Source organism: Lactuca virosa, chromosome 4, assembly GCF_052849685.1.
Source record: "Lactuca virosa cultivar CGN04683 chromosome 4, Lactuca_virosa_CGN04683_v6, whole genome shotgun sequence".
In the NCBI taxonomy this organism is placed as follows: domain Eukaryota; kingdom Viridiplantae; phylum Streptophyta; class Magnoliopsida; order Asterales; family Asteraceae; genus Lactuca; species Lactuca virosa.
In genome coordinates, this window is record NC_136429.1 from 424,219,428 (window position 1) to 424,234,834 (window position 15,407).

General features: G+C 37.1%; 1 protein-coding gene across 1 annotated transcript; it reads right to left on the minus strand.

Moving 5' to 3' along the window:
• Positions 1-10,270: 10,270 nt before the first annotated feature.
• LOC145109010 (LEAF RUST 10 DISEASE-RESISTANCE LOCUS RECEPTOR-LIKE PROTEIN KINASE-like 2.4) lies at positions 10,271-14,900 on the minus strand. The gene is made up of 4 exons (XM_079046110.1): positions 14,098-14,900; positions 11,916-11,948; positions 11,669-11,751; positions 10,271-11,572 (listed from the first exon to the last, which is right to left on the minus strand). The coding sequence occupies exons 1-4, from the start codon at positions 14,792-14,794 to the stop codon at positions 10,511-10,513; spliced, it is 1,875 nt and encodes a 624-aa protein (XP_078902236.1). The 5' UTR covers positions 14,795-14,900; the 3' UTR covers positions 10,271-10,510.
• Between the last annotated feature and the right edge of the window lie 507 nt (positions 14,901-15,407).

Sequence of the window (15,407 nt, forward strand, 5' to 3'; positions counted from 1 at the left end):
AAATGAAGCTCTTAGGTACCGTTTGGTATGCGGGACAGAATAGAACTGGACAATACAAAATCATTTGATAAGGTGTTTGGCATACATGGAACAGGAAGTCAATGGGACAAAAGCTTGGTCAAACTGGACTAAAACCTGTAGAGTTAGTCCCACCCAAAAAGGTGGAACTGAGTTGGACAAAAAGACAGAATGCTTACAAGGACCAAAATACCCGCCTCTCCTATCTCGTCTGTGTGCAGATCATAAATCTGAACAAATTCTCAATTTCTCATCCACTGCCTCTATTGATGGATCTTAAACTTCGTTCATCTACTGATTTCAATATTTCAATTCATCTTATTTCTTTACATCCAGGTCGAGCGAAGTGGTATTGATTTTTATTGCATCTCAATTTTTTCGTTTAAATAAACTTCTTTCCCGGAAACCTCAAAGATTGTTTTCCTTGATCTTTCATATGCTTAGTTATTCCAGATATACGATGCTATTATTTACTGCAAATTAGTTTAAATAAAGTCGAATTCCAAAAGATTGATTTAGGTTTTGAAAGTGGGCGATCTAGTTTTTACAAAGGAATCATGTACACAAAACAAAAGAAAATTGGGTTTTTACAGTCGATTTTGTAATTTGTGGCTGCTTTGCGATTTATAGTTTAATCTTCATAAGCTTCTACAATATTTTGTTGAATCTTCACGTATAGCACTTTTCCATTTCGTGAGTATTTTTTTTTCTTTAAACATGGGATTGAGGTTATATGGATAACTCATCTCTTATATTTTTGACAGCACACTCCTTTATATGTATTTTGTTGACAACTCATTATCTTTATTTCTACAATTTTATTGTCAAATCCAAACAATCTGTATTTTATAGCTCACTGTTGATATATATTTTTACTGGAATATAGGTTTCATCGACTTCCTTTTATGTTTGATTGATAAAGCTAATGAAACAATCAAGTTGATTTAGTAAATTAATCAACAGATCAAAACAAAGATTACAGTCTAAACAATTTTTATTAGAAAATATTTATCTTTAAAGTATTGTTTAGTATTTTGTATTATTTCATCTCAAAGACAATACTGTAAGTTTAATATTTTGTTCTTATTCCGTTGTAGTTCTACCAAACGTTATATAGACAATTTGTTTTGTATTGTCTGTTCAGTCCAGTCCCGTTCTGTCCTGTCCAGTCCACTTTTGTCCCATTACCAAACACTGCCTTAAAGCTCAAAAGGACTTAATAGATGACTTATTGCATGAATGTGACCAAAATCCCCATAAAGTTTGCACCTTTATGCTTAAGAAGCTCCTAATAAGCCCAGATCTAAAAGAATAAGCCCTTCAAATGTCCTAACTCATCATCCAACCCTAAGAAGGGACCAAAAACATAAAAACTAAGACATGAAGAGATCTAAGCATGGAGAAGACAAGGTTTGGACATGATACCTCTAGAAGCTTGCAAAATGAGTGATAATTCTGGATCTCTACTTCCCACCAAGCAAAGCACCTTCACCTTTCTTCAAATCCTTCAAGATAAGATAAATAAGCACCAATTTCTTCTCAAAATGTAACGACCCAAAAACCAGCGGTAAAAATTTCATTTTTAATATAACCCAAACATAGATATCATTTAATCCAATCATTCCAAAACATTGTTAATTAAATTTTTTTATTAGAGTTCATCCCAAAATCATTCATTGCGGAAAACGTGGGTGTGTGTCCTGCGATCAAGCTGAGCCCTTCCTTTCCAAAACAAAGATACATGAAACCATAAACAAAAATGTAATCATGAAGCTTAGTGTGTCCCTAGAGCATACCCCACATAATTCACATAATCACATAATCCATATCAGCTGTAAGAGCTACATAAACCTTATCAATCACACAAGCCATGCATACAAACATATAAGGATGCCCTGGAAACCCTCCAGGGTCTTACTCCGGGTGCCATGGGAACCCCCACATGGTCTTAGCCCACTGTCATACCAACCATATATATATAAGGATACCCTGGAAACCCTCTAGGGTCTTACTCCGGGTGCCATGGGAACCCCCACATGGTCTTAGCCCAATGCCATGGAAACCCTCACATGGTCTTGACTAAGGATGCCATGGAAACCCTCTAAGGTCTTACACCCTAGTGCCTCGGGAACCCCCCTGAGGTCTTCCCTGCAAGCATCACAAAGACAGCTAGCATATCACATACCACATAATCAACTAGCATACCACATAACATGAAATCAACTAGCATACCACATAACACGAAATTAACTAGCATATCCCATAATGCATAATGGGCCAGCCTTGGTGCCTTAGACCCATTGGTATGGTGAGGAGACTCACCTCGAATGCAGAAGCTTCCCGAAAGAAATCCTTAGTTGTTGCCATGTCCACTTCCCGAGCTTCATCAATACCAATCAATATACACAATTAACAATTGGGTCCCATACCATAATCTTTAATCCATGCATGGGGTAAAATTACCATTCTACCCATGGCCCAATATGATCCAAAACTAAGGCCCAAACCAAAACAAAAGCCCAACACAATAATGTCCATAAAACCATCACTGGCCCAATTTTCCAAATTGGGCCCGGACCTTTCTAATAGACCTTATACGCACAGCGTACTACATTGTACGGCCAACGTACAAACAGCTGATGCACAAAATCCATTAAGTGCTTAATGCTTCAAACCAAGGGACCAAAATTACAGATATGAGCTCTACCTAACATCTTAATCCATAAAGTCACTGACTTGGTGACTTATATGACCCACATGAACCCAAAATCAAAGTATAACAATCTACTTCCATGAAAATGACCATAACTCTTGCATGAATCCATTAAGACCTCCAAGATGGCAACTTTCTGCCTTAGGGACTTAGTTAGCACCAAGGGTGGCAACCCTAAGCCTAAAAATGGATTTGGAACCATAAAACTCCATTCTTGGGACCAAAAGATCCAAAAACTCAACATAATAGATCTAAGCATTCAATGGTCAAGTTCAGAACTTTATACCTTCATCAAGCTGAAAATGAGTCACAGAAGCCAGATCCATAAGCTTCTTCTTGATCTCCATCTTTGCATCTAACTCCACGTTCTTGAAAATGGGCCAAAGACTACAAAAATGGACTCCATAAGATCAAAATTCCACCATGAATGGTATAAGACGATTTCTAGGGTTTAGAGGGGCGGAGGCTGAAGATATTAGGGTTAGGTTATGAGATAAAGAGTTTAAATAGGGCCCAACACCCTAAAATAGGGTTCTGATCTGACTGCAATACGCCCAACATACATATGGTACGCCCATCGTACTCCGAGGAACATTCGCGACCCTCCTGGTCAGTACGCCCAGCGTACTACCTTTTTTCTAGTACGCCCCACGTACACTTTGTGTACGAAAACCACGAAACTTCTGAAGGCCATAACTTCTTCGTTATAAGCCCGATTCTGACGATCCTTATATCCATGGAACGGTGACGAGAAGCCCTACACTTTTAACAACTCAAACCTTTCTTAAGACCTTCTGAACAAAAATCCATTTTCCACAAAAGCCCGAACTGCCACTTTACCAAAATACCTCTAGGCTCCAAAACACGAACCGAACACCCGGATCACTTCTAATACATCACCCGCACCCAAAAGGGCCTAGATCTTACCTTCCCAAGAGCCATAATCCTTATAATAACTGACCTTCGAGCCACAGCCTCAGACTAGGAGTCAATTCGAAACAGAGTGTTACACAAAAGCTCAAAGATACAACCCTAGGGACTTAAGGTATGTATATAGGGTACAACACCCTAAAACTAGGGTTTCTTAATCACCATGTACGCTAAGCGTAACCCTCATACGCCCAGCGTACGAGGCCTCGCTCCCCCAATTTGTTCCACCTTAGTACGTTAAGTGTACCATCTGGTATACCCTACGTACTAGCTTCTCCACTAGTACGCTAAGCGTACCATATGGTACGCCCCGTGTACTACTTCAAGGACCATTATTGTAACAAATTAAACATAAAGGGAAAGTAAGGAACATACCAGCATCCAAGTGCTACAAATACGAGTAGTAGTAATAGAATAGGAATACCGAAGGTTATTTGATATGAAAAACATGAGTTTCATCAAAGTAAAAAAAGGAACTACCAATTGAATAAGCAAATCCAACTTAAGCTTTGATCAATGACAAGTACTAGCAGATAATGGGTCGAACCTAAGTGGCGAAGAACAACCCTTAAGGAAGAAGTACGAGGAGCAGCTCGAATTTTGGCTTCGAGACCAAGGTATAGGAGTGACAACACAATTAGGTGGAGATTGTTAGTTTTATTTTTGTCGTAAGTAATACAACCCAAGCTAATAGAAGTTTTCGTTTAGGTATAGAAAGAGGGAAGTCTACCCAAATTATCCATAGGCTATGAGCTTATTCTTTCTCAAGGAAAGATTTGGTATTTCCTCCCAAGCATCAGATTGGATTTAGGAATTTAACGAATTCATGGGTTCAACTCAGATAGTCAAGAGGGCCCGATAGGTTGATGCTTTCAATGATGTAGGATTTATCCTTATAGCAAAGGATCAGTAGATAATAAATTTAGTAGGCCACGTTGATTGCTATAAAAAGCGTCAAGTACTTAAGACATATATATATATATATATATATATATATATATATATATATATATATATATATATATATATATAGAACTAGAGATTTGATTCAAACCTTAGTAAGGATTTAGTAAACTTAGTGTAGTAGTTAAATTTTAGATGGATAGGCCACCTGAAATAGACAGATAAGCTACCTATCATCTAGGATCATAAGTGCTTTAAGCTACGTCATAGAAAGATGGCATATGACGCAAAGTCAAAACAATACACTGTGAGCCTTTTCTTGAAAGAGAATTTTGTTAGGACGTTATAGATAAATTTCTCTAGTTACTCGCATTAAAACAAGACAACAGTGTTCCTAAAACAAATCAACGTTTCACGTCTGAAGGTGACCATCCATCGTAAGATATAAATTCATAAATTCCCAACCGATAAGTTCTCAATTTTGGAAGAGGCTTAGGAGTACGTCTAAGATAGAAAATGAAGTTCTACGAGACATGTAAATACGACAACGTCGACTAGATCATGAGTTGATCTCGATTACTCCGATAAGAAAACATCTAGATGCGTTAGGAGCAGGATTCCGAGGAGGAAATCTTTGTAAGTGGGGGAGAGTTGTAACACCCCATTTTTACCGTTCTGTAGAATTCAATATAAACTATCTTCTATAAAAAATTGAAGTAGAAATATATATCCCTTTAGCCTAAGTAATCATCATAAACATGTAGGAAACATCAATACGATTTCCGCAAATATATAGAACGCCTAAATCTGACTTCATACGAAGAAGTTATGCTTCTTCAAAGTATTGCAATTAAACCGATGCCGCTCTGTGTATCTAAAAAAGTGAATTTGGGATAACTCGCTTTTTAGCCTAAGAGATTTAAATGAAAGTCGTAGTACTAGTTAAACCAAGAGCATGTGCTTTCAAGTTTCAGTGCTGCTTCTATGGAATCATGTGAACAGGATAGGTTTCTCTTTTAGAAACATAAGAAGAATTATCGAGATCAAATTTTGGGCGCATTTTTAGAATTTTCTAAATTTCCAGAATTTATATTTGTAGTTCAGCTTCACCAATGTACACATCAACCTCATTCACATTATTAATTGGAACCAACAACGATTAAGAACCAACCACCAAATTGCCTTAGTAAATACCTGTTCATTTCTCATGTTGAAAGTTCGATGCTTTCCATTAGTTGGCTTGATAAAAAAATTTATATACTTTTAGTGCAATTTCTTGTTGTGTGAAAGAACTTTAAGTAGTTTGGTCCTTAGATGACAGGCTACAATTCACATACCTCTGAAAATTGCAGACCAGGAGCCACTTGAAGGCCATATAACTCATTCCACCTGTGAAGATTTATATCTAGATGCTGTTTTTCTCCATAGATCTTGGAAGATGAAAAATGGTTTAAGGTAATTTTATTAGTTATATAACGAAATTGTGTTATAATGACTTATTTCATGATAATAAATCTGAACAACCTTTTGATAGGTCTGCTAGCAATGACGAGTTTATGAAAACTATATTTGCGTACAATGAGTTTCTAAAACAGTAAGCCACTAACTGTCACACACATCAACAAATGTAAGCATTTATATATAGATAACCAATTAATCCATTTATACCTCTATTCTTTGTTTTTATAAAATTAAATTTTGGGAAAATAACATAAATTCCCTACGAACATTTTAGGGTTTCTTCATTTAGTCCCTAAACTACTTTCGTGGTTTTATGAGGGCATAAACTCATTTTTATCGTGTCGATTAGGTCATTTTGGAAGAATTGAAAGGGTAAACTGGTTACCCTTGCCACATAAGCACTTCTTATGACCCCACTTCCTTTGACTCAGCTATGCAATAAATCATCCTCCCTGGATCTTACACAAATCCACAACATTTTCCTGGTCCTCCCCTGCCTCCCGTTCCTCTTCCTTCACAAACTACTGCAGATAACACAAAACTTACTTATAATTGCAAGAAAAATCTTCAAAAAAGATTAGGATCTTTAAAAAAATCATCAAAAAAATGCAAACCTAAATAACTAGTTTGGGTTAAAATAAAGATCGACGAACATGAAATTGAAAACCTAAATCAGTAGTCGATGGAGAGACTGTCGGTGGTGGCAGACCCAGTTCGTCATCGAAAGCATTTAGTAGATATCCAAAATCCGGCTGATCGACGGGCTCCGACAGATTGAAAATTTCATCCTCAAAACTCCTAATCACATAATACGACCTGTAATGTTCACACCACCCTATGTTGTCCTTGTAACATCCATAAAAATCAAGCCAAATTTAAACTTTTAAAAACATTTAGAAACCAACGGTTATTACAAATTTGTTTTCAAAATAGTTCTATATCAGAGTATCCCAGAACATAGTCATAAAATGTGAGGAGCTGTACGATCACGCCTTTGCCTTACCGCGATCATCTGATGTACATGAAACAAAAACTGAAACTGTAAGCCCAAAGCTTAGTGAGTTCCCCCAAAATACCGATACAGTAAAAATAACACATATACATATAACAACATGCACTGGGTCCATAGCTTTACAGATTGGATTACCCCTGGGCCCACAGTGTGAGTCTGGCTTGCCTTCCGGGCCCACAGCTCACATCTGGATTGCCATTAAGCCAACCGTACGAGTCTGGTATGCCCTACCCGACCATCAGCTCGTTTCTGGAATGCTCCTGAGCCCACATTACGAGTCTGGCATGCCCTACCCGACCCTCAACTTGTATCTGGAATGCTCCTCAGTCCTCAGTATAAGTCTGGCATGCCCCGCCCGGCCCTTAGCTCATATCTGGAATACTCTAGGGTTTTTTGGTTACCGCACGGAGCTAAGAACCTCAACCCATCCCACATAATATGTTGACATATAACAGAATTAATGCACATATCTATAATCAGGTAGTAACACAGGTAGACCTACAGATCTACCCTCTAGCTTAACAACTAGCATGCATAGATAACACATACTCAACATATCAATAACTACTTAGGATATCAACTCCAATGGGCCGGCCTTGGTGCCTTAGACCCCTTAGTATAGTGAGGACAACTCGCCTCGCAATGTATCTCTAAACTGAAGAATCAAACTCCGAATCGTTGGCTCACCAAAATCCCGAACTATCCAAATAATAAACATTATGTCAATACATGAAATATCAATCTTGACTAAGGGTCCACCTAATCCATTTTGTCTTTCCTCTTTATTGGGCCAAGGCCCAATTTCTAAATACATGATCTTAAAAGCTCATATATCCAAGGCCCATTAATGGCCCAAGTTTCCCCATTTGGGCCTATCTTCCTAATTGGGCCTTATCATAGGAATCCCTTATGAAAACTGGCCCACCTTCAATTATTTAGAAGGCCCAAACAGGCCCAAGTCCAATTAGTCCAAAAACAGCCTAATCCCGAAGCCTAATTTGTCAAAAGCCCAATCAGAGGGCATACGCGGGGCGCACTCCTCTGGTGCGCTGGGCGTATTTTGCCTGGCGTTGACCACCATCGGGGTGGTTGACCCAGTACGTTGGGCGTATAGAATTTACGCGGGACGTACGCGGGGTTTTTCCAAAACCCTAATAAGTGCTTAATGGCTTAAGCACTTAAGCCCAAACTCCAGATCCATCGACCAAAAGTGCCTTAGAACCAGAAAGTCTTGAACTTTATCACTTTGGACGTCCAGAAAGTTCTTAACACATGGTCTTAATCCATTAAGACCTTCCTACTCCATGCATGAGACACATTTAGCTATTGGGACATCATTTTTATCACTTAGGACCTGTTCTAGGGTCTGAAAGGACAACTTATTTCGTCCAAATCATAACATGCACCAACTTGGGGACTTTTGGGACAAGAAATGGTTCCATAAAGCTAAAATGGCTAGATCTATATCATACAAGCATAAATTTTGAAGCTTTTTTCCTTCTGTAGCTTCTACGGCACAACACAACTTCAGATCTACAAGCTTGTTCTCCTTCTCCAACTATTTGATGTAATGTCTTCAACTTCAAGAGCTCAAAACACACACTAACTCACACTCACACACAAAACTAGGGTTTGGAACATTTTCTGGGATATTGAGGTTGAGAATGATGAGAGGAAATAAGCCATAAGGATGTTTATATAGCCCCCAACCCTAAATATTAGGGTTGGCTCAACACTTCCACCCTCAAGGACTACAAATGACATTAATGAAAGAAGAAGGGATTCGGAAATACTTGAAAAATCTTGGGGTGTTACAGTCGTGTTCAGTTCCGGTGAAGATCTCCTTGAGTTTTGTCTTTTGAGGAACAATCTTGCTATTGAATCTATCTGATTTTTACAATATATCGTTTATGATGCTCTGCAAGATAGTGTACAACTCTTCAAATTGATTAATTCTTCAACATCCTTGCTTAGATTATGACTTGTCATTATATCAATCAACATCGATAACTCGAGGGTAAACTCATGAAATTTGTTCGTGAGTGATTGCTGCTCAATCAAAAGCCATATATTACTTTCGTTGCATCAATCTTCAATCAACTCTTGCTCTGCAAGATAATGTACAACTCTTCAAAGCACAACACCACCGATGTTGATTCTTGTGGGATAGCTGGAGAGGCGACAAGTGGTAGATATAAAGACCAGGAAACAAAATTGTGCCATGATTTAAGGATGTAAATCTCAGACTTTGAAACTTATGAATTAAACGAGGAAAAGACAAAGATCTAGGTTGTAAGTCCAGGACCAGATACATGCTTCAAGCTTAATCCATGAGGCGGTGATAGGTGTGGCAGTTAATGAGGTGGAGGTGGGTTACACCATGAGGGATGATGAAGAAGATGACTGCACCGATTTTTGAATGAGTTTTATTAAACTTTTAACAAGTAATTATTTCAATAAAAGTTAACTAATACACCTAGGCAGCCATATATCGCCATATCAACGCTGATTCGGTGCCACATGTGTTTCAATTGTATTAGTGACATACTATACCGGTTGTTTTAGGTGAAGGTGACTAAAAAAGCAGGTCATCAGCTACTTTATGTCCCTATAAAGCCACAAAAATAGTTTAGAGACTAAATAGAGAAACCCTAAAAAGTTCGTAGGGCATTTATGTCATTTTCCCTTAAATTTTTTACTCACTGCTTAAATGAATCGGCTTACTTGTGACAGGTGTTACATCAATTCTTCTATCATGTGTCAGCTTCTTCTTCCACCTTTTCAAATTATAAATAGTATGACAATTGAATGTAATGAATTTTCTTTCTTTCTATATATGATATCTTTTGTGTAATGAAATAACCAAATGTAATTTATTTTAAATATTAGTACATTTAAAAATATATATTTATTATAAGAATGTAATGTTTATAAAAAAAAAGTTCAAAACTCAAAAGCTACGACATAAAAAAGTGTATGTCGTAAACATAGAACACACAAATGTCTGTACTAATAATTTATGACGGGGAATTTACTAACACACATTTATATGTCATCTGTGTTCTTTAATAACATGCAATGCATGTCATTAAAGGCCTATTTTCTAGTAGTGTGAAGCTCAAGGCCTGTTTGGTTTAATCTTGCAATGCAAATGCATCATATTCATCATCATATGAATCACATACATAACAAAGCATATATTAACCTCATCTCATGACTAAAAAATCACAAGATTATAAACAAACTATCTTATTCAAAAGCTTCAACGATGGCAATATGGCATACTAACCTCTCGTTTATGAATGTCTTATTGTTTGTTGCTTCTTTCTTATTCAAATTTTTATTGTTTGTTTTGGCTGAGTTCTCCTGCTATACACAATATTTTCTAAAGAATTCTTCCAACATAATTTGAAGCACGTTAAAAAATTAAGGTTGAGGAGCTAGTCCAGTAAAGCTACATGGCCCTATGAGCATTAAGAAAAGAGATCTACCCCTGCAGCATGCATTGCTAATACTCTCTCACCGGTTGAACTGTGCAGGTTAACCGATGGAGATGTTGCTTGGGAAGGCCTTGGGGGAGATGACCAGAAACTTTTAGGAGGAACTTGTATTGATTGAAAGCTTCCTTCCAACATTTCCATAACTTTACTTATAGATGGCCGATCCGATGGATCAGACTGGATGCACCACAGGCTCACCATCACCAACTTCCTAGCTAATTCATCTTCTTCTTCGGTTGTCACCCCATCAACCCCTAGATTATCTCCACCTTCTACTTTATCGTATATACAATCTGGAAAATACGCTTCACTCATGCTTTGGTTGTTAAAATTATACTTTTTACGTGCACCTGTCATTTCAAGAACCATCATTCCATAGCTATACACATCAGATTTGTGAGACGCCCCTCCAAAACTCTTAAAAAATACTTCAGGGGCCATGTATCCGGCCGTACCTCTCGCACCGGTTACAGATACAATAGTTTCCTTTCTCTTGCACAACTTAGCCAGCCCAAAATCTGATATTTTTGGGATAAATTCTTCGTCCAATAGAATGTTGTGAGGCTTTATGTCAAAGTGCACAATCCTTGTGTTACAATGTTGATGAAGGTACTCTAGGCCTCGTGCAATCTCTTTTGCAATTTGAAATAATGTGTCCCAGTCTAGGCGAGATCCATCGCCACGTAGAAACTTATCCAAGGACCCGTTTGGCATAAACTCATACATGAGGGCTCTTTTATTCCCCTCAAAGCAAAAACCCAAGAGTGTAACTATGTTGGCATGAGAAGTTCTACCGATACTAGCGACTTCGTTAATGAAATCTTCTCCAGCTCCAATTGCTTTACCCAAGAGCTTTACTGCAACTAGTTGCCCATCTGGCAATTGTCCCTTGTAGACACTTCCATATCCACCCTGCCCCAATTTTTCAGAAAATGAGTTTGTCATTTTCTTGATTTCTGAATACTTGAATCTTTTTGGGGTCATAGTTCCATAGTTTCTTATAAACATTTCTATTTGATGATTCCTGGTGGTTCCCTGTGGTTCATACCCAATGCAACGTTAGGTTAGGACTGGAACTTGAGAAATTTGGAGCAAATAATATGACATGTAAATTAATGTGGAGATTCTTACCATGCGCAATGCACCTACAGTTCCCCATAACCTCTTTTTTTGACAGAGTATCATTAGCAGCATGAGTATCAGACATGAAATTCCTGCACACAACATTTTTACATTATGGTTAAATATATCAAAAGAGAATTAGACATAATTTCTAAAATGCTTCACTGAAAACACAGTTACATCTTGTGTTTCATACTAATTAAAATGTTTCGTTAATGTCAGTGTGATTGGCATGCATGAAAGTTTGTGTGGTTACCTAATATAAGCTTCAGCGCAGATCCTTTGGGCCCTGTTTGGTAGAGAAAGTAAACAGTAGGTGAAATTAATGATGACAATGGGGAAACTAAATCAACAGCTACACCATATGATACGAGGATTATAATATTAAAGGTGATTTTTACAAAACAATGAAGCTCGTTTGTATTCAATGTGACGACAAATGGGGCCACTGTACGGCTCTTGGATGTTGTTACTTTAATATGAATTTCCCATGAGGCTCCTGAATAACCATGATAGGGTGTAACATTATGTTCTAACATACATGATGCCTAGAGTTATTGATGCGTGTAGGAGGGCTTAACTTCTTTTTGGATTTTCTGAATATAAAATTGTAGCGGAAAAGTAAGAACCAAGAACAAGAACAGAAGAACAATGATAACTTATTCGACAAAAAAAAACAGGAAAAGATAGATTTTGATAAACAATCTAGACTTATAGATTAAGTATCAATGAAAACAAATCAAGACTTATTGATTTGAATTCGTATCAAACTAGAATTCGCGTTCTAGACTTGACAAAGGGGCGAGTACGCAACTCAAAAGAACAAAGTTCTCAAAATTCAATTTCATTCAACAATACTCAAAACGTTTGGACATAAAGAACTATTTATAGTGTTACAATGCTCATAAAATAAAAGGAAACTAAAAAATGAAAATATTAAATAAAAAGGAACCATCAAAATAAATGCTAAAAATAACTCCAAAAGCGTCTGTAGAATATTCCAGCCGACATCCACCACCATGCAAGTTCCATGCAAAAACCCCTTAGAATTCCAAGGTTCGCATCCAAGGTTCCGAGATTCGCATTCATTCTGAAGTGGTTCGCAACTAGTCATGTTCCGAAATGGTTTGCATTCAAAAATCTCAGACCGCGATGGACTGCGATCGATCGCATCCAGTCGCAACGATCCTTTTTGCAATCGATTCCACCTTCGCATCCAATACTCCTTTCGCATCCATTTGCCCTTTCGCATCTATCAGCCAAATCTCATTTCGCATTCGCATCAGTTATACATGTTTAGTAATTTAGAGGTTTTACTTTTGGATTATTATGTAGGAGACTCTAAGTACCAAGTCCGAGCCCATAGTGAAATAACATTGAAATTATATTCCTATTTGTTACTATTAATGCATTAAGGCATCTCCAACCCAACATCAAAAACCAAATCATTTTCTATCATTTTTAGACCTTTCCTTTCCACCACCACCATTTTAGTTTGGTGTTATATTATTCATTTACACTAAAATCATGTTAAAACTAAAATTTGAGTTTTCAGTTTTGGTCAGTTGAGTTTAATTTTATAAATTTTTACTTTATTAATTTAATTGGCTTTTATTTGTAATATTATTTTATATACTAAATAAACATTACTCATAAATACAAATAATTTACTTTCAATTCAATATTGATAGTATAGTTTATAAATTTATTACAACAAAAACTTTTACTACAAATGCATACGACCGTGCTCTAATGGGTGCAGCAACTTGTGTTGGCCATGGGGTGTATTAAAACACATTTTCTTTTCTTTCCTTTTTTTAGTTTTGTGACAAACCAAGTAATAAGTCAATGATCGCAATAGTCTTAGGTTTTGTGAAACAAGAGACCTACACATTACAGTTGATCTATGATGATCACCTCATGTGTATGTTCTCGTGATTTACCACACATCATTGTTACAAGGAACAATGAATGGTTTAATTTGTGGTTATGTATCTAGGGATCGATGTATATCTTGAAGCAATGGCTCGCTACAATGTTAGCTGACTTTGATAGAAAACATTTCAACAAAAGATTTATAACAGCAAATGTCAGAATTCAGATTTTTTGGCATTCCTTTTGTAAACTAAAAATCTAATTTCTGAAAGGTAATGATATTATTAGATTTTAGAATTGAGGTATACACAAAAGGACCAAAGCTAACAAAAAATTTCAGATCGAATACCAGTGACCAGTCTTAACCGCTAGTTTGGACTTTATTAGGACTCCTTTTAGGAGAATTGGTCCCTTACCAGGATTTTTGTACCCAAATGGACTGGTCCAGGAGTCCGCAGGAGCTTTTTCAGGACCAATTTTTGTCTAGGCATTGACAAGGCCATTTTGGCCGGTCGTCTGGGATAGTCCATATGATCAAAACAAAATCCAAAATAGTTTCTTACCTGCTGACGGTGATGTCCCAACTCGACACGCGGTCAAACGTGTATCATTATCATACACGCACTGTCCGCTAGACTGCCTGCACCCAATGCAAACCTCATCATCCACCTTCCACCTAACCTCGAACCCGTTTCCGACAACCCGACCCGACGTATTCGGGTCGACAAACTCAACCGGAACCGGAACCACAACACTACTTTCACAATCGCCGGGCCCATGTACCCCGGGTATCAAAAAGACCGGTTTACCCCTATTGTTACCGCACAAATCCAACCTACCTCCCATTCCGTTCCAAGAATCCGGACACCCGAAAAGGAAGCTCATGTTCATGTAGCCGGAATTGTAATTGAAAAGGTTGTAATCCATGGTGGTGTTGACTTGATCTTGTGGACAGATTGATTCGATCATATCTTCTCGAACAATCTTCATAATCTGGACCGTTGGATCGATGCTTTTAACCTGGTAAGTCATGTTCTTGATGTTGATGGTAGGTGGGTTATGTTCATTACAGTTTACTTCAAAACCAGGGTATCCGCAGTATGTGGGATCCTTTTCCTTCCTGAATGGGAATCGAAATCCCGAAATATTTCCGCAACTGAACGAATCATTGCAGGTACCAGAGAATCCGTCTGTGTTGGTTGAACATTCTCCAAGAACAATAAAAGTAAGAAAAACTAGGATAAAATGTTCTGGAATCATCGAGAACTAAAGAGGATCTCGGTTGTGAAATTCCCAGAAATGGATGGATTCTTGGCTGGTTTTTTGAGTCATCATCAATATAGGATAAAGTTGACTTGTGGATAAAATACCTACCAGTTGTTCATATGTTGATTTGATGTAGACTTTTGACTTTTCAAAAGTCGTTGGCTTTTATATTGTTGTATTATATTTATAGTTTTTAGTAAAGGTATTAAAAAGCGTTTCTAATTGTAGTATCGTATAATCTCATCTTGATAAATGTATCCCTATCTTATTAAGATCATTTTTTATTAAGATCATTTTTCGGTAAGATCGCGTTACCACATTAGGGTTGAGTCGTAACATCCTAGGATCATTATTTTTTTTTTAAAAGATTCTAATATTTTTTTTCTAGCGCTAATAGAAAGAATACCACTTTTAAATTGTTTATCGTTAAATAATATATTATATATGTATTTTTTTCTTTTTACAATTCTTTTGATAGGATCTTAATTACGATCCCTTTCAATCTTATGAACACGATCTTACAAAGAGGATCCTATATATATAAAATCTCAATCTCTTGACAACCTTGGTTTTAAGCAATCAAGTATAATATATATTAATAGTATAA

What these genes read in the sequence shown, in the direction of transcription:
- LOC145109010 (XM_079046110.1), bottom strand. Translation starts at nt 14,794, where the DNA reads ATGATTCCAGAACATTTTATCCTAGTTTTTCTTACTTTTATTGTTCTT. An exon ending in TGCGCTGAAGCTTATATTAG is followed by an intron (nt 11,752 to 11,915) that starts GTAACCACACAA and finishes TGTTGTGTGCAG; the next exon opens with GAATTTCATGTCTGATACTC. An exon ending in CTGTAGGTGCATTGCGCATG is followed by an intron (nt 11,573 to 11,668) that starts GTAAGAATCTCC and finishes TATGAACCACAG; the next exon opens with GGAACCACCAGGAATCATCA.